We start from the raw sequence: 19146 nt of genomic DNA on the forward strand, positions 1-19146 counted from the left end.
TACTAACTGACTGCACCATCACTGATCAGAAATCATGTTTATTTCTTTAAAAGTATGCCAGGATTCAGGTACCCAATGGATTTTTTAGTTTTATGATGCGTAATCCGGATTTCGTCCCCAATCAATGAATCACATATGCGGCTGATTGACTCACCGGTGACTTCGTCATGCATACGTATTTCTCAAATAATTGTTTCCCAATAAATAAGGCACTACGTTAAGGTTATATTCTTAGTATTATTTCTTATGTTAATGCTTAGTTCAGTGCTCTACTCTAGCCTTTTTACTTTTCGTCTCTTGATCCATTCTTGATTTTCTTTTGCAAGCGTTATTTTTAACGCAGTGCATTGCTTTTTGGAGTAACTTTATCGCTGGCTGCGAACTGTCTGCCTGTCGAATTGCATCTGAAATAAGATTTTATTGTTATTAAGTATTTACAAAATATTTTCTCATATACTATACCTGTAAGAGCGGCAAAAAAGAATCTGTAGTCACGCAGGCTCTTCTTGCTTGCTACCCCATCAACGTTATAGTCTAAGACTAATTCTGGAGACATTACACTTGTTAATGACTTGGACAGCGCCTTAAGGCCGAATAGAGTCCTCATTTCCTTGATCTGTGAATCATGGAATAATGGATATTTAGTACATTAATCAGATTAAAGCCTAATATTGACTTACGCATTCATTTTTGAAAGTCGGTGACTCCCCAATTTCCTTGTCAATAAAAGAAAGATCGAACTCTGTCTTAAGTGGAAAGTTCAAGTCGCTGCGCTCAAAGTCTTGGCCCTGTGGTCCTTTATTCAATATATCCTTTATTCCGACAACAGTTTCGGCGAGCCATGCTAGTTTGGAATTTAGACTTGCGATCTCGGCCCGCAGAGATTTATTCTCTTCTGAAAAACCGAAATACGACTTGAAACCTAATGAGTTATTTTGTTGCTGAAAATATTACCTCGAATGAAAGATATTATGCGCTTCTCTGATTTTTGTGACTGCTGATTGAAATCTTTGGGAGAAACATGTTTAAAGTAAGTTCTTAAAGGGAAATTACCTTTAATATTTACCTTGCATGGCAGACTGCATGAATTCAGCTGGAGTCTGCTGTTGGTGTCCGAAGTCTTCGAGTACAATTTCAGGCTCCAATTTATTTTGCATCATCTCGTCTAATGGCTGCTCATTCAAATCTTTAGGATAATCCCTTTTAAAGTAGGCTTACAAAGTTTGCCTTAAATATGTATTTACCTCGTAGCAGGCATTCACCTTCTGTTTCCGGAGGCTGTACGTAGTTTTCCAGTGAAATCTCAGCACCCGATTTAAACTCCATCTTCTATTGTTTTTGTGTTTTATTTATTATTCATAACAAAACAATCTTAGGCAGACTTCTACATCATAAATGAAAAAACCAAAAAAAAATGGAAGCCATGTGAGCATTTTGTTTTTCCCCAAACGGTCACCCTACAAAACACGTATATAAAAACCGGTACGACTATCGCCCAATGTTCATCACTAGCTACTAAACCAATGCACTACACACCCTGTGGCAGATAGGTTTGTTCACGAATCGTCTAAACTTACTTACATGCCGAAAAACAGAGCAATAAAACGCAGTCAGAAGTCTTAATTATTTATAAGCTTATTCTACATTAAAAGTTATTGAATATTATAAGCTATTAATTGAAATGATTGATATGACACTAGTAGACGTTACATGGCATATTTGAGCAGACGTCTGGTATTTTTCAGCAGGCGAGTCGCGGTCACACTGCACAACAATCCAAATAAAAGCAATTAAATATTCTTTAATCAAAACTTCAATGTGCTCCGATCGTAAGGTGCGTTTGTGAAAAAAGTGCAGCACATAATGGCCTTTCGTGGCCACCAATGGATGCCGGTTCGGGAAATCAAGTAAGCAGCAGCGGCACCTCTGCAAAGCTCACACCCAGAAAAAGTGATAAAGACGAAGACTGGCCAAAATGGAGATGGCAAAACAAAAACAAATGGGACGCGGCGAAAAGCCAGTGGAAACTAGTGCGTTGAAATGTTTGGGGTGGCCATTAATTCCTCTGTGGACGCATGTTTCTCCAGAGTGGCGGTGACGGCGAATGCACTTTCCATTTGTGGCCACCACGACTGTATACCCTTTTGTATACCCTTTCTGCGGGCTAAACTCCACCTGTTTGTTGGTGGAATTTGCCCCGTCGCCTGTGAACTGTGCCTGCAAAACAAACCACTTCGCATATTGATAATTCAAATTCTACTAACTAAAAGCGTCGAGTTCTAACCGTTTGCTGACTAAGCTCTTGGCAGTGAAAGTTAGGGTATTATAGGGTCGCCTTGCTCCGCCCGTCTTTATACTTGTTTTTGTTTTTAAGTTGACCCCTCCCCCTAACTTATAGCTGTGTGATTCATACTAAATATAAAAACGTTTTTGGTTTTAAGCGGAAAGCAAAGATGTTGTTTTCAGATAGCTATTTGAAAAAATCTCCTTCGGTAAATGAGATTCCCAGGTAGATCGAGACGGATAAAACCGATAGAGGCCTGCCTCTATTAATGTCTAAGAGTTAAGCAATGGGCTGGTTTCGCCTTCTTATCTGCAGGCTGGCTAGTGATTTTTCGTATTTTCCGCAATTGATCACCAAACAGACGATCGGCAATCGCCGTATTTTTGCTTTCGAGTAACCTGGGCCGGCGCCACCTTCTGATTTATTATTCACAGAGATCGGCATGACTAACAATGAGACTGCGGCGCTGATTTAAATGGAAAACTTTGAAAACAACAGAGGGCTGTTGATAACGACAAGAGCGAGAACCAAACTAACAACTGCATGCAACGCCGGACAGTGGAGCCGGAGCAGCCTCAAGAGCGGAGAGTGAACACGTCGACGACGAACTAGCCCCAGATCGGTAATCATACAAAACTCGAACCCAGTTGGGACAATACCGCAAAAGCCCTGATCTAAGGCGCCGCCGTCAACATGATGGAGACATACATGCTGTACCCGCAGCACCATAACCAGACCGTCGAGGTGCCGTTGGACAACATGGAGGAGTTCTGCATGCGTTTCTCCGTCAACCTGTGGAAAAACGATCCTCCCGACTTTGTGGACCTCATCTGCCTGCTGCCCAACGGGCATCTCCGGATGCTTAAGGCCCCCTCAACGACCACAATTCGGGATGTGAAGGTGAACATGGTCGAGTTGGCCAAGCAGAGTGAGCCATGCTACATGATCAAGGACGCCTGCGACTACCAGGTGTACGGCATATCGACCTTCAACATTGAGCCGTACACGGACGAGACAAAACGCCTGTGCGAGGTCCAACCATACTTCGGACTGCTCACCCTTGGCGATCGTACCGACGCCAACAGTTTCTCCAGCGACTACGAGCTTACCAAGATGGTTAGCGGAATGATCGGCAAGTCCTTCGATCACCATCGGACACAGGGTACGCCTGAGATCGACGACTTCCGGCTGAACATGTCACAGATCTGCGATAACATTGAGACGAAGCGTGCCAAATACACCTGGCAGGACCGCCTGCTCTACGAGCACCCGCTGCGGCTGGCTAACTCGACGAAAATGCCCGACCTGATACGCGAGCGGCATCCAACCCGAGCGTTCCTCATCGTGGTGAAAAACGAGAACGACCAGAGCACCTTTACGCTGTCTGTGAACGAGCATGATACGCCCTATTCGTTGACCGAGAGCACCCTGCAGAAGATGAACCGCTCCCAAATCAAAATGAACGACCGAGCCGTCGACTACATACTCAAGGTGAGCGGCCGCGACGAGTACCTGCTCGGCAACTACCCGCTGATCCAGTTCCTGTACATCCAGGAAATGCTCTCCGATTCGGCGGTGCCCAATGTGGTGCTGCAGTCGGTTTACCGCCTGGAGTCTTACATTAACTACCACAATGAGCAGAATATGGTGCCAAAGGGACCTCCGCGGAAGCAGTCCGTTGTGGCCTCACGGCCACCCATCTCGCTGTGGGACATGGGCAACTACTTCCAGCTGACGCTGCACAGCATCTCTAACGTGAACTATGACAGGACGCGCGCCTTCAAGGTGGGCGTGCACGTGGGCCTCTTTCATGGGGACCGTATGCTCTGCGCACAGCGGTCGATCGACTCCCCCAATGGCAACTTCGATACGTTTCTGTTCAACGACCACGTAATGGACTTCGACATACAGATGCGCAACTTGCCACGGATGACGCGACTGTGCATCGTGATATTCGAGGTGACCAAAATGTCGCGATCCAAGAAGTCATCCAACAACAAGGATATCGCGCTGAAGGACGTCTCCTACAACAAGAATCCATTGGCCTGGGTGAACACAACGCTGTTTGACTACAAGGATAACCTGCGCACCGGTCGCCAGACGCTCTACACGTGGACGTATGCGGACGACATCCAATCGGATGAGGTCTTCCACCCACTTGGCACCGTCGAACCGAATCCGCTTAAAGAGGAGTGCGCCCTGGTGGACATCACATTCCAGAGCAGTGGAACCGGAACCGTGCGCTACCCCACCGAGGAAACTGTGCTGCAGTACGCCGAGGAGCGCGCCCTTGTCAGAAGGCAAGAAAAGCAGCAGCACTGGGCCGAGCCGGAGAAGTATCTCAAGGATCTGATAGCCAACTACACCGGTCTTGATAAGATCTACGAGATGGTCGACCAGGATCGAAATGCCATCTGGGAACGCAGGTAACTGAGTGCTAAATTCAAAACGAATTACTTGGCTGTAACAGAAACTAAATTTATTTTAATTAGGGAAATCATTCAGCGTAAATTACCTGAGGAATTGTCTATCCTTCTGCACTGCGTTTACTGGAAAGAGCGCGACGATGTGGCCGATATATGGTTCCTTCTCAGCAATTGGGAGCTCATCTCTATTGAACGCTCTCTGGAACTGCTAGATTACGCCTATCCGGACCCAGCCGTACGAAGATTTGCCATCAGATGTCTGCACTCTCTCACGTAAGCAATATATCAATATTATCAATACATCTTTCAGTTTTAAACATTTCTTGTCTAGTTGATGAGTGGTTAAAATTAGCCTCAGGTTTCTTTTAAGCACCTATTAAGGTTCCTGCGTTTTAGCTTGATCAGCAATGAATATAGATTCCTAACTAAAAGATATACTATTTTATTAAGAATCTAAGAGGCAGACGAGCTGCTCTTGCTTTAAATATAGATAAAGGATCGATATATTGAAAACTGCTTTAAATTTAAAATAAGGTTAATTATTTTAAAATGTTCACCCCACAGGGACGAGGACCTTCTGCTGTACCTACTCCAACTGGTTCAGGCCATCAAGCACGAATCGTATTTGGCCAGCGATCTGGTAGTGTTCCTGCTAGAGCGAGCGATGCGCAATCAGCGCATTGGGCACTACTTCTTCTGGCATCTGCGCTCCGAGATGCAGACGCCGTCCATACAAATGCGATTCGGCCTCCTGCTGGAGGTCTATCTCAAGGGCTGCAAGCATCACGTGGCGCCTCTTCGCAAGCAGCTGCATATGCTGGAGAAGCTGAAACAAGGTTCCGTCATTGTGAAACACGGCAGCAAGGAAAAGGTCAAGAGTTTGTTGCAGAACTTTCTGCGCGACCAGCGCAATGAAGGCGTCTTCCAGAACATCCAGAACCCCCTCAATCCCAGCTTTCGCTGTAACGGCGTCTCACCAGACAAGTGCAAGGTGATGGATAGCAAAATGAAGCCGCTCTGGGTGGCGTTTGAGAATGCGGACCTGAACTCCGACGATGTGCACATCATTTTCAAGAACGGCGACGATTTACGTCAGGACATGCTAACCTTGCAGATGCTGAGAGTGATGGACCAGCTATGGAAGCGCAATGGGTAAGGGTTTGATATACCAAGATATTTAAGAACTGGACTAAATAGACTTTTTTCCCACTCTACACAGAATGGACTTCCGGATGAACATCTACAACTGCATTAGCATGGAGCAAAGGCTCGGCATGATCGAGGTTGTGCGGCACGCAGAGACTATTGCTAACATACAAAAGGAAAAGGGCATGTTCTCAGCGACGTCGCCTTTCAAGAAGGGCTCCCTCTTCAGTTGGCTCAAAGAGCACAACAAGCTGCCCGATAAGCTGAACCAAGCCATCAACGAGTTCACGCTCAGCTGCGCTGGCTACTGTGTGGCCACCTACGTTCTGGGCGTGGCAGATCGTCATTCAGACAATATAATGGTGAAAAAGAACGGACAGGTGGGTTCCAGAGGGAATCTTTATTAATTGAAATCATTTTACATTCAATATTTGTGTTTCTCCTCAGCTCTTTCACATTGACTTTGGTCATATTCTGGGCCACTTCAAGGAGAAGTTTGGCGTGCGTCGGGAGCGAGTGCCCTTCGTGTTAACCCATGACTTCGTCTACGTAATCAACAAAGGCTGCAAAGACAAAGACAAGGACCGGGAGTCGGACGAGTTTCGACGCTTTCAAGAATTGTGCGAGCGCGTAAGTCAAATAAATATCCTAAACGAAATCGTAGCAATACCTAACACATTTCAACAAATATTTTGCAGGCCTTTTTAGTTTTACGGAAACACGGCTGCCTTATTTTATCGCTGTTTTCAATGATGATTTCAACGGGACTGCCAGAACTGTCTTCTGAAAAGGACTTGAACTACCTTCGTGAGACTTTAGTATGTCTTTTAACCATTATATTTTTTAGAATTTTAGACCCTAACCGACTCTCAATCGTTACAATTCAGGTGCTGGACTATTCGGAGGAGAAAGCACGCGAACATTTCCGAGCGAAATTCAGCGAAGCTTTGGCCAACTCCTGGAAGACATCCCTCAACTGGGCCTCGCACAATTTCTCCAAAAACAACAAACAGTAAACATCTACACACGCCGGCATCATGAATCGTCATCGTTTCAAAGTCCGAACATCTCGCAACACAACTAAATGGATCAACCTTTCTTTTCTGCATGTCGCCTGCCGCCTGGCCCTTTGTTGCCCTCTGTGCCCATGCAGCAGGCGTAGTACAATTTCGCATCTAATTCATAAAGTTCAAAACTATGTGTTCACTATGTTAGGCCGAAATATACACAATCCACATCCCCCCCCCCCCACACACACACAGACGACCCCTGACCCATAGCTGATAATGTCGCTCCCACAAGTGCTCCAATATTATTTACTGTCCACCTTGTACAATTAAGTGTTCACCTATTCTTGTAATTCTAATCATTAATGACCCCTAGATCCCGGAATTGTTTTGATGTCTAGTTATTCATTTGCCGTTTTACACTCGCGCATGCACGTGCAAAAAATTGTATCCTATTATGCTATATTAATTTAAGAGACATTAACTCTATAAGTTTAAAATTAACGATTTTCTATCCCTATATTATGATTAATTGTCTGCTATATATTTTTTCGTGTCTGCTATCGATCGCCAACATCAACATTTTTGTGTTATCCGGTTTCGTTTTATAATGTTATTTAATATTTGTAACGTAATGTGTAAATCACTGGATAATTGCAATTAAATGAAACTATTTAAATTCATAAACGAACGAATGTATACAATTTATTCAAAACATGAAAAATATAGAAACAATGTGCTGCTACGATTAAAATTACCGCATTTGTATATTTTATTTTGTAGCTAAACAAATGTACAGAGCTGGAAATGGAGTGTCTTCCTAAAAAAAAGTTTACCAAAGTGGATCTTATTGTTCTTTGGTTACAGAAAACCTTACAGGGCGGACTTGTTTCAATTTAACGTCGAGCAGCAAGGATAACAATATCCAACGAGATCCCATATCTCAAAAGATCACTTTTCAAAACTCCATTTGAAGAAAAGTAAAAAAATTAATAAGTTAGTTGTCATACATTTAGTATAAGTTTTTTATTGACATCAAGTATTCAGTTTCAGTATATATATATATATATACCTATATAAAATATAGTTCTTTAAAATTAATTTTGTTTCCGCTACTTTACACGAATTTCAACATCAAAAGATGCAGCATTACTTCATATAATTGAAACCCTCTCGATTATTTTATATATATTTCACTTTTTGCCAACATTATTTTCTGGTTTTTGCCGCACATTGTTCGACAATGCACATGTTACATGTGTTTAACAATAGCGACTCTCGTCCGATATTTCATTATAAGCACTACGATTCAATAAAACAAAAACGTCGTACACAGTACCGTTATAAAAGTAAAAATAAAATAATAGTCCCTAGGCGCCTAGCTAACTAATCAGTAGGTAGTAAAGACCGTATATGGAATTTTCATGGAAATTTTTCATTTTATTCGTTTAGGTTGTGTTTTTTTACGCTTACTACAAAGTAAAAGCGCCGAGGAACTTACTTGAAATTCTACCGGCTTTTCGGATCACTTCATATTAACAACAAGAAGTTATTACTTATATTTCCGAAATTTAAAGCCGATAGGATTTTATGCAAGCCACTCGTTGCTTTCAATAGCGTAATTGTGCAAACCCTTATCGACCTCGTATGGAATCCTTTAGTTTTTAGTCTGTAAAATATACAGTATTTTGTTAAAATCCTTTATAAAAATATTTGAATTAAATATATTGGTTACTTTTCTTCGTGTATCGGTTTACTTTGTTATTGTTGTTGTTGTGTAAAAATACTGTATTTACAATTACAACTATTTCCTTACACATTAACATACCAGTAAATATAAATAGTCATTTGATTTTTATATAAATAATTTAGAAAATATGAGAAACCGCGTTTTGTTTTTGTCTTTTTTCGTTTAGGAATATGTTTATGTTTTTGTTTTTATTTGTATCAGTTTCAGTTGTACGAATTTCGGTTTGAATTTGTCTGTTTTAGGATCTTTCTTGCGTTCCCCGTGTTTTTGTGTAAATATGTTTATTACATTTTTGTACATTTTCAATTGTTTTTGATTGGGCAGCAGCATTGACAATAAATTTGTATTAAGTAAAGATATACAATATTTGATAGATAATTGTGAAGTTTAACTTTAGATCGGTTACCGATTTAAACCTCAACTTCACAAATGATATTGGGAAAAGGAATAAAATATATTAATTTACTTAGCATAGAGCAAGTCGATGAGTTCCAAAAATAGAATAACTGGCAACTCACCAAAATTATCTATGGAGAATCTATTCATTTGAAAAATCTGCATCTCTGAATAAATTCACAATTTTATAGGTTCTAAAAATTAAAAAATAATGCGCTCTGAAATGTGGCGAATACGGTATAGAGCCTGTATATAATCTACTCAATACAAATTGCTGACGATTTTGCCTTTTTGGACCTAAATGTTTAGAATATCTGTTAATGTTTCCATACCTATCGATCTGTTAAGCAAATTTGTTTTTAATTTATTCTTTTGTATCCCTAGTTTTCTTTTAATCTTTAAAGGCACGAGCTTTTTATAAAAATCTGTTCTTGTAGTTTTGTTAAATACCCTTTAAAAAGTTAGATGCTGCGATCTATAACTTAGGTTTTTTATGTTTTTTTTTTATAAAAAAAATTCAGGTTCAGTCTGTTTCAAGGAAATGTTTTGATGAAAAAAAAACGTAACTCTTTTTTTTGAGATTCTTCACGACTTGCATTTTATACATCCTACAGAATAATGCTGTAAATAGTTGTATTTTCATTAGTTGGCATAGAATGAAGTTCCTTTGCATATTAAATATGTTAGTCAAAATTCCATTTTTTAACTGATTATATAGAAACGTTTTTGGAACGGCTAAAAAACACTTGATTGAGTTTCTTTTTGTAGTCTCCTTCCCTTTTTTCATATTTGTAGTTTTAATTTTGGGCCTTAGTCGAGATTAGAGTTAGGCTAAAACAATTAGGTTAAAACTAAACTAGCAGCGAACTTATGAGATAATTTTACGTGTAGTTGAATGTCGTCTTAAGCGCTACTCATGCGGTAATGTACTTAACTCAATGGTTGGCCCAGAAACTGGGGCAGCTGGGGCGTGTGTATGTCTCAGTGCTTTGACAGATTCAGTGGTAAGTCTGGAGTGAGAAGAAAGAAATCCAAATTTTACAAAGGCTGTTTATAATTCATTAAAGATTCCTCACAAGGATAGCCCATAAATCTCACACATAAATGCAAAAATGAACATTTAATGTAGTAAGCAGATTGGTTGCTCACCTGAACTTTGTTCATTCCTTAGGCTACTAGTATGAAACATTGCGGAGGAGCTGGCGCCAGGAGCGGCCGCCAAGGAGGAGGCGGAAGCGCTCGAGCTGGTCGGCGAAGTGGAGGCGGTGCGATGACTGGACGCTGCAGACATTTGGTCGGTACTACTATCAGTCAGTTTTGGCGTGGCCATGTGAGCGGGCGAGTGGTGGGTGGTGGTGGTCAATGCAGCCGGGTGCGGATGCTGGTGAGGATGATGGGCCAGGTGCGGATGGGTGTGAGGACTGGGAGCTGGCTGCCCAAAGGCGGCGGCAGCAGCTGCAGCTGCCGCCACAGCGGCCGCTCCGTTATAGGGAAATGCATGATACGGCGATGGTGGCGACAGTCTCGAAGCAGCAGCAGAAACAGCCGAGCTGCCGGCCTGCGGATGTGGAGAAAGCAAGGGCGCCGCTCCTGTCTGGTAATGGTGCATCCAAAGCGGATGCCGCAGGGCCGCCAGCGTGGATATGTACGGGTGGTATAGCGACGAGGGAATGTAGGCGGCTGCGGCCGCTGCTGCTGCCGCCGCTGCCGCGCAGCTGCGCTTCCGGACGTACCGGGTGCCGAGGTCGGACTGCCACTCGAACCGTTGCCGTTCATTTGGGGCGGCGGCGGATACATGTAGTAGTGGAGTGGCGAGCTGCGCTGCAGGTGCGACTGCTGCTGTTGTTGCTGCATATGCCTGCGGTCCGGTGGCGAGGTACTTCGGTCACCGGGCGAAGGACAACTACTGCTGCTGGCCGACGGCGAGGCGAACTCCCGACGAATCGATGCAGTCTTTTTGGGCACTGTACGCGGCGTAGTGGCAGGCGAAGCTGGTGATGAGCGAGGCGGCGAAAGGTCTTGCGACGCTGAGCTCGTTGTGGAAGGACGACCTGCTACCGCGCCCGCTGCTGCATAAGGATCCCTGTAGAAGGACTGACCATAGTCCACGGGTAACGGTGACCCCGCCGTGTACGGTGGCGAACGCTTCTTGGCTCCAGCATGGGAAGGAGACTTTCCCCCGCCACCTCCATTGCTGCCACTCACATCCGGAGATTTGGGAGAGCTGAGCAGGGCGCGTGGATAGCTCGTGGAGCTGTGCTGGTACAGGGTGTGGTGCGGGTGATGCACATTGCTGATAATGGCTGCTGGGTGGTCGGCGCTCTTCTTAGCAGAGGAAGAGGAAGAGCTACTGCTGCCACTGCACCCACCTAACAGCGAGTGGATGCTGTAGGAGCTGTTTAGCCGAGTTGGTGGAGCGGACACAGCGGCTGGCGATGTACTGGCGGCGCTGGAACCGGGACTGGGATTTGGCTTACCTTGAGGCGGGGCCAGATTCATAGGCGCCGCCTTGCCAGTCGTTGACGATGTCGAAGACTTTGCACGGCTTCTTTTGCCGCCTGCTCCGCTGCCTGTGCTTCCCCCTCCGCTGCCGTTATTCACGCAGCCGTTGTCCTCCAGCGACACCTTCTCGAACTCGCGAAGGATGCGTTTTCGAGGCGACACGTGCTGGTGGTGGTACTCGACTAGACGACTGGCTGGCGATGCCGACGAGGGAGGAGAGACCTAGAAATATAGTAGGTACCAATGGTCAGTAAGGCTGCTTTTTTCTGTTTGCTTTTCAGTTAGAACAACTTGGGCTTTTTTAGAATCTTACCTTGTGCGTCAAAGAGTGACTTAGACTGCCAATTGCTCCGCCACCGCCACGCTCTGTTGTCGCTGTGGCTACTGCTGCTGCCGGTGTCTTGGACATTTGCTCAAGGCGTGCTGGCACGCCATCAATTAGTTTTTGAATGATATTGCTTAGCCTAGGCCGGGGTTTCGGCTTTGTTTTTCCGAGAACCGCCTTCGTGTTGCCGTTCAGGTCACCACCGCCACCACCGTTCACGGCACTCGAGCTGACCAATACCGGATGCGGTGGCGTGACCTCCTCATCCTCGCTTGTGTTCATCTTCTCCATAGTCTCGTCTTTTGGCTGTGCCTCAACCTTTGAAGTGGGCACCGCTTCGCCTGACTCGTTATCATCACTCTCCTCCACCTTGGGCTCCTTATTGGGCCCTGGAACATCTTCCTTGGCTTTGATCGTTTCAGCTTGGTTAGTTTTAATCTCATTTTCTAAGGCTACCGCCGTGGCGCCACCTTCAACTGTCTCTGTCTCTGGTGAAGCTTCCGCTTTAAGCGTCTCGTCGCCATTTTCCAACTTTCACAGCTGTCTCGAAGATGGGCTGTTGCTCCTCACTTGTGGACAGTGGCTCATGGGGTCGTCGCCGCTTGCGGGAGGCTGTTTGGAGCGCAGGTGCGGCCAACGCACTGTTTCTGGGACGATGATAGTACAGCGACAGCTCTTTCGAGATGCCGCGACGGGGTCTGGACTGTTTCCAGGGCTGATCTCTCTGCCAGGGCGAAGATTGTATCGAGCTGTTGTCATCCGAAACTGCAATGAAAAGTGCAAATGTGTTAGCGCAAAGTTTTAATGACCAATTGGGTTTTGTCTAAGGGTATTGGTGTTTAATAAGAATTTATCCTGGAAAATAATGCTTTAGAGACCTAAGATTTACGAACTATTTAGGATACGTACAGCTTAGCGATGTGGAATTCTCGTTCTTTGGATACGTTGTGGTCACCGCCGACGTCGGAGTCACAGTGGCCGAGGTGGCAGCCGAGGGCGGGCGAAAGGTTTTGCGCGTGACTGAGACCCAGCCGCTCTTATCGCCCTCCTTGGAGCGTGCCAGTTCCAATATGAACTTGCCATCTGGTGGTTAAGGCACAAAATAAGAATTTTCGATATTAATTTTATCATCTAGCTGAAGTCGGGCGAGAGTAAAGCTTGAGAACTTGCCTTTGAAGAACTGCAAACGGCCACCGTAGCCGCCCCAGCTGTTGTTGCTGTTGCTGTGAGTAGATATCGGATGCCTGCCCATATCAAAGCTGCTGGAACTGGAGCTGGCGCTGGAGCCGATCCCGCTGCCCTTGCCGCTCTTCGCGGTTACCGTTCCCGGTACCGCTGCCGAGCCCGTGGGCGGCAGAGAACCAGCGGCTGCAGCGGCGGCACTGCCTAAGGAACTGTAGTCGAGAACGCCGCCCAGGACATCGACGCTGGGCTTAGCGAGAGCTCCAACGCTTGACGCGGCCACCGCAGCGGAGGCCGCCATACTGTTGCTGCTTCTTCTGGGTGTCTTGGCTGTGGGCGTGCTGGCATGCGGCAAAAAGCCATTTGAGGGGGTGGAGCTGGAGCTGGAGCTGGATAAGGGCGTCGGCGTCGTCGTTAGCGTCTGCGTCCTGGTCGTCTGGGGCGGTGGCACGGGAAAGCTGCCGTTCAGACCATTTTTCAGTAAAAACTTGGCTGCCGCCTCTGCAATTATGCTGCAGTTGTTGTTGCTTTCGTTGCCGTTGTTGTTGCTGCTGCTGCTGCTATTTGCGTTGCTGTTACTGTTGTTGGTATTCTGGTTGTTGTTGTTGTGATATTACTGCTGCTGGAGTTGGAGTTTGAGTTGTTGCTGTTGTTAATGTTACTTTTATGCTCATCGGTCATTGTTGTCTGTTGCACTTGTTACGCTTGTGACGTCATTTAGACAGGGCCTTCAAAGAAAAACATTTCGGGTATAAATCCCTCGCACATTGCGCCCTCGATATTTTACTGTAATTCGCATTTCCAGTGTCTGTCTCAGGCAATTTAAATACGATTTTCATTGTTTTTGTTGTAAATTCCTCGCGCACAGTCCGCGGCCGGGACAAAACGCGTCGACGGCGTCGCTCACCAAAATATGCCAGCTCGGCACGGCGTCGTCTAGCACCATTTTCATGTTTTGGGCAGCAACCCAACCGAACCGAACCAGGCACAGGCCCTTCCGTTCCGTTCCTTTTATATTATTGCACACACATTCTTATTGCATTTGGGCCGTCGCCCATATGCGATGCGATCTTTATGCGATTTCACAGACACACACAACACACACGGCTAGCTGCTGGAACTGGCAGCGGGAGCGGAGGCAGGGCACGAAACGAAGTGGGAAAAGGAGGAGATAAAATGGAAAAAACGTTCTCCAATTACCGTCAGCAGATATCGATATCCGATAGTACGCGTGCGAGGCGGTGGGCCGAGGGTGCCCGGGCGGGGTCAAAAACAGGTGGGGCAGCTCTCTTTCGAACCAATAAACTAATAAATAAATTTAAAAATTATCAACGAAAAACGCACTGCTCGGTGCGCACTGTGTGACCGTAAATTGAGAACGGGAAAATCCCAAAACGCGACTCCATTAAAAACAAAGAGTAGGCTCTCGTTGCTTTTTCGATTGCCATTCGTTTTGTTCTCGTCGCTGTTATTTCAATCGTATGTAAAGCCGCGAAAGTTCTATTTTTCCAAAAGCGTGTAAAAAACATGTCCATAATGTTTGCACTGTTTAAAAATGTATACTTAATTTTCGTTTTAAATGTTTTTACACAATTAAATTGACTTTATTGTATTGTATTTATACTGTTTGTATTTGCAGCAAATGAGAGGCAACGATTAGTATGTTATTGATCCTAGAAAGCTTTGGCAAACTGATGGGGGTGTGGATAACTTGAAGAGCGAGGATGCTGTGAAGATCGTAATGAAATTAAGATATTACTTAAATGAGAAACAAGGATAAATTGTACATCTTAAGTACCTTTGTCCTCTGAGCTAAAATAATCCTAGACCGACTGATCGTTTTGTATCCAATACGGCACTATGCTCCCCAGATTATATTCGGTATCCTCCCTGCAACTCAGGATATAAATTGCGACGAGGTAGTGTAGCATATGAATCCCACTGCACACCATAGACGCCATTCCCTGGGACTCTAGATGGTTGTACTTGAAGTATGGGTGCAGGACTTCCTCCAGCGGTATCAAATCGTTTGGCTTTTTAGTGGCTATGATATCGTTGAGATCCGATAAAGCGTCAAATAGCATCAGCATTGAGCAAATCACATAGACAAAGCAGCTAATTAGCGAGCGCAGGACTTCTCCCAGGATGGAAGGATGTTCACTAGTGCATATATTCACGCCCGCAAGCAGATTTAGCACTCCAAAGATATAGACGCACCCCAGATAGCAGAAATAAGGCAACTCAAGGAGCAGCGGTAGAGGGTTCTTGTAAACCACATAGAATCCGGTCATGTTGAATCGCATCAGAACCATGTGGGCCACCGCCTCCATCATATAGAACATGAAAAGCACCAATCGGATTTCGTGTGGAAAGCTCATTTTAAAAGGGACTTCCTGGTCGAGACAGTAAAATCAGTGCTTTGGGTTAACCGATGTTGACTTTGAAGTAATTAATTTAATTAATTAATTAATTTAATTTCAAAAGAACTCCAAATAAGCCTCTAGCAAAATTTCGAATCCATTATTTGTCGTAGAATAAAATATTTATTTAATATTAAGTCCGGAAGATAAACATTAAGCGATAATATGGTATGTTACGATAAATTCCCTCACTTCGTCTAGGTAAATACTTATGGTTGCCAATAGGTGTCTTTTTATTGCGTATAATACTGTTTGCTTGTCTTTAATCGAATTACTTTAATGGTGAGCTCGGGCGGGGTAAAATATATTTAAGTAGCCTTTGCATGCGGAGGAATACAACCCTTCTGCTTCTGATTCTTAAATTTAAACACAACTCGTTTTCCGTTTCATTTGCAATCAAACTTCCCGTTCAGGAGTCCTCCCAATGCAAAATATAATGTTACTCTTATGCGTCTATCATGTCGATTATCAGTTAGTTAGGTTAGTTTAAGTATAGGCTATATTCGATTTGATATGGGCGAGAAGTCGTCGATTGCACGAGAATGGCTAAAGGCTAAAGAATAGATATAATAAATGCTTAGTGGATAGATATTGCACAAAGTAATCATAAGACAGTCACAACAACAGAGGGCACACACAAAATAATAAATTAAATTTAGTTTTGCTTTCCGTTTGCCAACATAATTTAAATATCACAGACGTTTTGCCAATTGTTTAACTAATTTGCCATTTTGCTTGTTAATTTTGTTTGTATGCCGAATCGGGAAACACAGAGTAGTGAGTGAGAATGAAATCGGACGAATCCAGCCGCAGGATTCAATACATATGCATGTGTCTGCATATACCTAATTGTCAGTCAATTATGAAGAAAATCAAGTCTTGCTTTTGCGTTGAACATGGCACATACATAATTGCTAAAAGGAAAACTGGAGCCAAGCCTAAGAGGGTGAACTGCTATCATCGTTATCATCTAGATGTACGTATGTCTGTGTGTAAGTACCAAGTGTTTTCAAACTTTTGGAAGAATCTGCAAGGAGATATTGCTGCCTAGTGCATGTTGTCCACCCTGTTCGACGGCAGACCCAATGCGGCGCTCAGGTTAAGTCCTGGTGGAACACCCACTCCCACTCCAACGCCAACTCCCACTCCTGATCCCACGTTGCCCTCGCTCTCGCTCTTCCACGAGGAGACTGGTATGTGAGGTGCGGGCAAGCAGTTGCGCAGCGTCTGCACGATCTGAATGGTGTCCATGAGGGCTGCACAGGACGGATGGGGAGGCATTGTATCTAAGATCACTTGCAATCAAAACCGGTTACTCTGGTACTCACTCTTTTGCAAGCTCTCGCTCTGCTTTCCATAGGGCTTGCACATCGAGGGACGTATGTAGGTCTTCATTCGCGACATGTTCCGCATTAGCTCCGCAAAGATCCGCACAATTTTGTCCTGGCCCACGGCCATATGTTCTATGCGGTTAGCATCGCCAGTGGCCCAGGCTCCATTGTGCAGCGCAAGTAGATCTTTGTTTGATTCTATTGAATCCAGATTGGAACTATAAGGCATTAAAGGGGAATATAATATAAATAAATAAGGAAGATAACCGTTATTATAAATATTAATGTATGTATACATGTATGTATAAAGTTGGAAATTTCGTTATTCATTCACTCAATTGTCCACACTAATTAGACTTCCTGAGCTTGGAACTGAATCCGTGCCATCAAAAACTATGAGACTCCTTAGTCTAATTGAATTTATATACATATAATTCCTTATATAATATTATAGATGACTTTTAGCATACTCACCGCAATGATTCGGCCACGTTCTTGTGGGTAATCTGATCCAGCGAGGAATGTGAGGAAGACGAGGACGATGAATGCGGCGACTGCGAGGGCGGTGGCAGCGCATGATGACCATGACCATGGGTTTGCGGAACGACTCCTGAGCTTCCTGCCGAGGATGTGCTGGTGGCGGCCGCTGGCTGCTGGTTTGCGGCCACTGCGGCTGCCACTGCCTGCGATTGCATCAGACCCTGGATTTGCAGGTTGGCGGCTGCTGCCGCCACAGCCATGGGATCGAAGTGTTTAGGGTCCAGCTGGGCGAAAACCCGCTGCTTCTCCAGTGGGCTAAGATTGCTAAGCTTTTCAAGGCTTTGCTGGGCGAGGACGCGGTTCTGCTGTTGGATTAATGCAGCAGTCAGCTGCTGTTGCTGGTGCTTGGCCTGTGCCTGGGCCTGTTGTTGCTGTTGTTGTTGCTGTTGCTGCTGTTGTTGCTGCTGCTGCTGTTGTTGTTGTTGCTGCTGCTGTTGGTGATGGGCAGCGGCGGCGCTAATCTGCGACAACTGAGTCTGAATACTGTTCTGTTGCTGTTTGGTAAGATGTTGCAACTGTGGCGGAACTGGCACCTGCGGCACCTTGGAGCCCGTCGACTTGGAAAGATCGATCTCCACATTACCCGAACTTGAGCTGCTTGCAACGCTCGATGCAGAGCCTGCAGCCGAGCTGCCTGGCCCGGCTCCAGCTGTTCCACTGGGCGGCAGGTGGGACAGGCGCTGGAGAAACTCGGGCGTGCTGACGCCTGGATACTGCTGCTCCATGAACGGCATTGGCGAGATGCCCATGTGGTTCTTGTAGTAGCGGCAGGCGGGACTGGGGCATGATTGCACCACCTCAATGATGAACTCCTTTTCCATGCCGAATTGGTCCCGGCCGATGGTGTAGGACTCGATAACGGCTCGCACTGTGGCATCCACGCTCAGGTGGAGACCATGGGGTCCAGACATGTGTTTCAGCATTACTGCGTTAGCGAAATGCTCAAATGGCAGCACAATCTTGCCATTGTCCCGCAGGATGAGCCTACCTTGAGAGTCCAGAGTCAGGCGGTTAGCCAGAACCCTGCAGGGGAGAGTGAGTGATATTTAGATGGGTTTGGAAAACGGAGCAGCTCTGCTCTACTCACTGCAGATATGCGGCGCTGGGAAGCATAGCGTTGTCTTTGAGATCGCTGAAGCACTGCAGCAGCTCGGCGCTCGGATTCCAGCCCTTGTTCTGCAAATATAGCTGCAACAGCATGTACAGCTTCTCCGTCACATAGCCCACGCCCGGCATTCCGGCATTCGGCTGCGGCAGCATATCCGCTCCTGCAACGCCTCCCCCGCCACCGGGTCCCTTGGACAGAGCCGCCTTCATCGTCTCGGACAGATCCAATTTGTAGTTGTCTGGGTAGAAGTGCTTTACGTGATCCTGCAACGAACAAACGAAACAACGATTAATATATGTACATACTCCGCTCAGTCACTGGGAGTTGCGGGGCGCAGACACACCCCATCCACATCCCCTCGCCGCCACCCACTCACCAAATTGTTCATTTTCGGCTGGGACTGCGGAAGTCTGGCTGCTGTCTCTTTGGCGGCATCTAATCGGCGCGGCGCTTGCAAAGCATTGTGGAATTGAGTGCGAATTGGGTGCTGGTGACTGGACCAGTCAGATCGGGGGACGAGACTGGGCTAGCTGGCGGGCACAAAACGGGGGAAAAAAAGTGTATGTGTCCGCCGTCAAATTGTGTTGTCCTTGCAAGGAAGTGGGGGAGGGAGGCCAATAGTGTGACCGCCTTGCTGAGCACTCGAATGTCTTAAAATAGGACGATCTGGTACCCATATTTATGTACTGTTTAATTTTATATGCATTTGTAAACTAAATAAATTAGACA

General features: G+C 45.5%; 5 protein-coding genes and 1 long non-coding RNA gene across 8 annotated transcripts; 1 reads left to right on the forward strand and 5 right to left on the reverse strand.

Annotated features, from left to right (window-relative positions):
• Window positions 1–217: 217 nt before the first annotated feature.
• On the reverse strand, window positions 218–1326 carry LOC110177194 (uncharacterized). The gene is made up of 6 exons (XM_020943789.2): window positions 1245–1326; window positions 1067–1186; window positions 955–1008; window positions 681–895; window positions 463–616; window positions 218–404 (listed from the first exon to the last, which is right to left on the reverse strand). Exons 1-6 carry the CDS (start codon window positions 1324–1326, stop codon window positions 262–264), a joined length of 768 nt encoding a protein of 255 aa, XP_020799448.2. The 3' UTR covers window positions 218–261.
• A 281-nt stretch (window positions 1327–1607) lies between these two features.
• On the reverse strand, window positions 1608–2466 carry LOC147644556 (uncharacterized). The gene is made up of 2 exons (XR_015270232.1): window positions 2285–2466; window positions 1608–2217 (listed from the first exon to the last, which is right to left on the reverse strand). It is a non-coding gene; the product is annotated as an uncharacterized LOC147644556 (long non-coding RNA).
• On the forward strand, window positions 1726–7617 carry Pi3K92E (phosphatidylinositol 3-kinase 92E). 3 transcript variants are annotated; one of them, XM_020943876.2, is made up of 8 exons: window positions 1726–1907; window positions 2719–4710; window positions 4777–4983; window positions 5275–5862; window positions 5930–6236; window positions 6304–6486; window positions 6555–6674; window positions 6744–7617. In XM_020943876.2, the coding sequence occupies exons 2-8, from the start codon at window positions 2978–2980 to the stop codon at window positions 6870–6872; spliced, it is 3267 nt and encodes a 1088-aa protein (XP_020799535.2). In that variant the 5' UTR covers window positions 1726–1907; window positions 2719–2977; the 3' UTR covers window positions 6873–7617. The 3 variants fall into 3 exon arrangements, with proteins under 3 accessions (XP_020799535.2, XP_020799536.2, XP_086682297.1); XM_020943877.2 differs by having other exon boundaries at window positions 1729–1834; XM_086826171.1 differs by having other exon boundaries at window positions 1761–2030.
• A 243-nt stretch (window positions 7618–7860) lies between these two features.
• On the reverse strand, window positions 7861–13837 carry H (transcriptional corepressor hairless). The gene is given in 8 exon segments (XM_020943878.2): window positions 7861–10019; window positions 10159–10720; window positions 10723–11733; window positions 11825–12364; window positions 12366–12601; window positions 12746–12919; window positions 13007–13628; window positions 13631–13837. Coding segments are annotated over 8 exon segments (3243 nt in total). The 5' UTR covers window positions 13700–13837; the 3' UTR covers window positions 7861–9990.
• A 779-nt stretch (window positions 13838–14616) lies between these two features.
• On the reverse strand, window positions 14617–15469 carry LOC110177259 (uncharacterized). The gene is made up of 2 exons (XM_086826174.1): window positions 14817–15469; window positions 14617–14745 (listed from the first exon to the last, which is right to left on the reverse strand). The coding sequence occupies exon 1, from the start codon at window positions 15394–15396 to the stop codon at window positions 14842–14844; it is 555 nt and encodes a 184-aa protein (XP_086682300.1). The 5' UTR covers window positions 15397–15469; the 3' UTR covers window positions 14617–14745; window positions 14817–14841.
• Window positions 15470–15541: 72 nt separating this feature from the next.
• LOC110177142 (uncharacterized) lies at window positions 15542–19069 on the reverse strand. Its single transcript, XM_020943716.2, has 5 exons — window positions 18794–19069; window positions 18397–18680; window positions 17244–18332; window positions 16767–16987; window positions 15542–16694 (listed from the first exon to the last, which is right to left on the reverse strand). The coding sequence occupies exons 1-5, from the start codon at window positions 18803–18805 to the stop codon at window positions 16486–16488; spliced, it is 1815 nt and encodes a 604-aa protein (XP_020799375.2). The 5' UTR covers window positions 18806–19069; the 3' UTR covers window positions 15542–16485.
• Window positions 19070–19146: the final 77 nt, after the last annotated feature.

The sequence above is a fragment of the Drosophila serrata genome, unplaced genomic scaffold (assembly GCF_035046125.1).
Source record: "Drosophila serrata isolate PLE 108 unplaced genomic scaffold, ASM3504612v1 contig_156, whole genome shotgun sequence".
In the NCBI taxonomy this organism is placed as follows: domain Eukaryota; kingdom Metazoa; phylum Arthropoda; class Insecta; order Diptera; family Drosophilidae; genus Drosophila; species Drosophila serrata.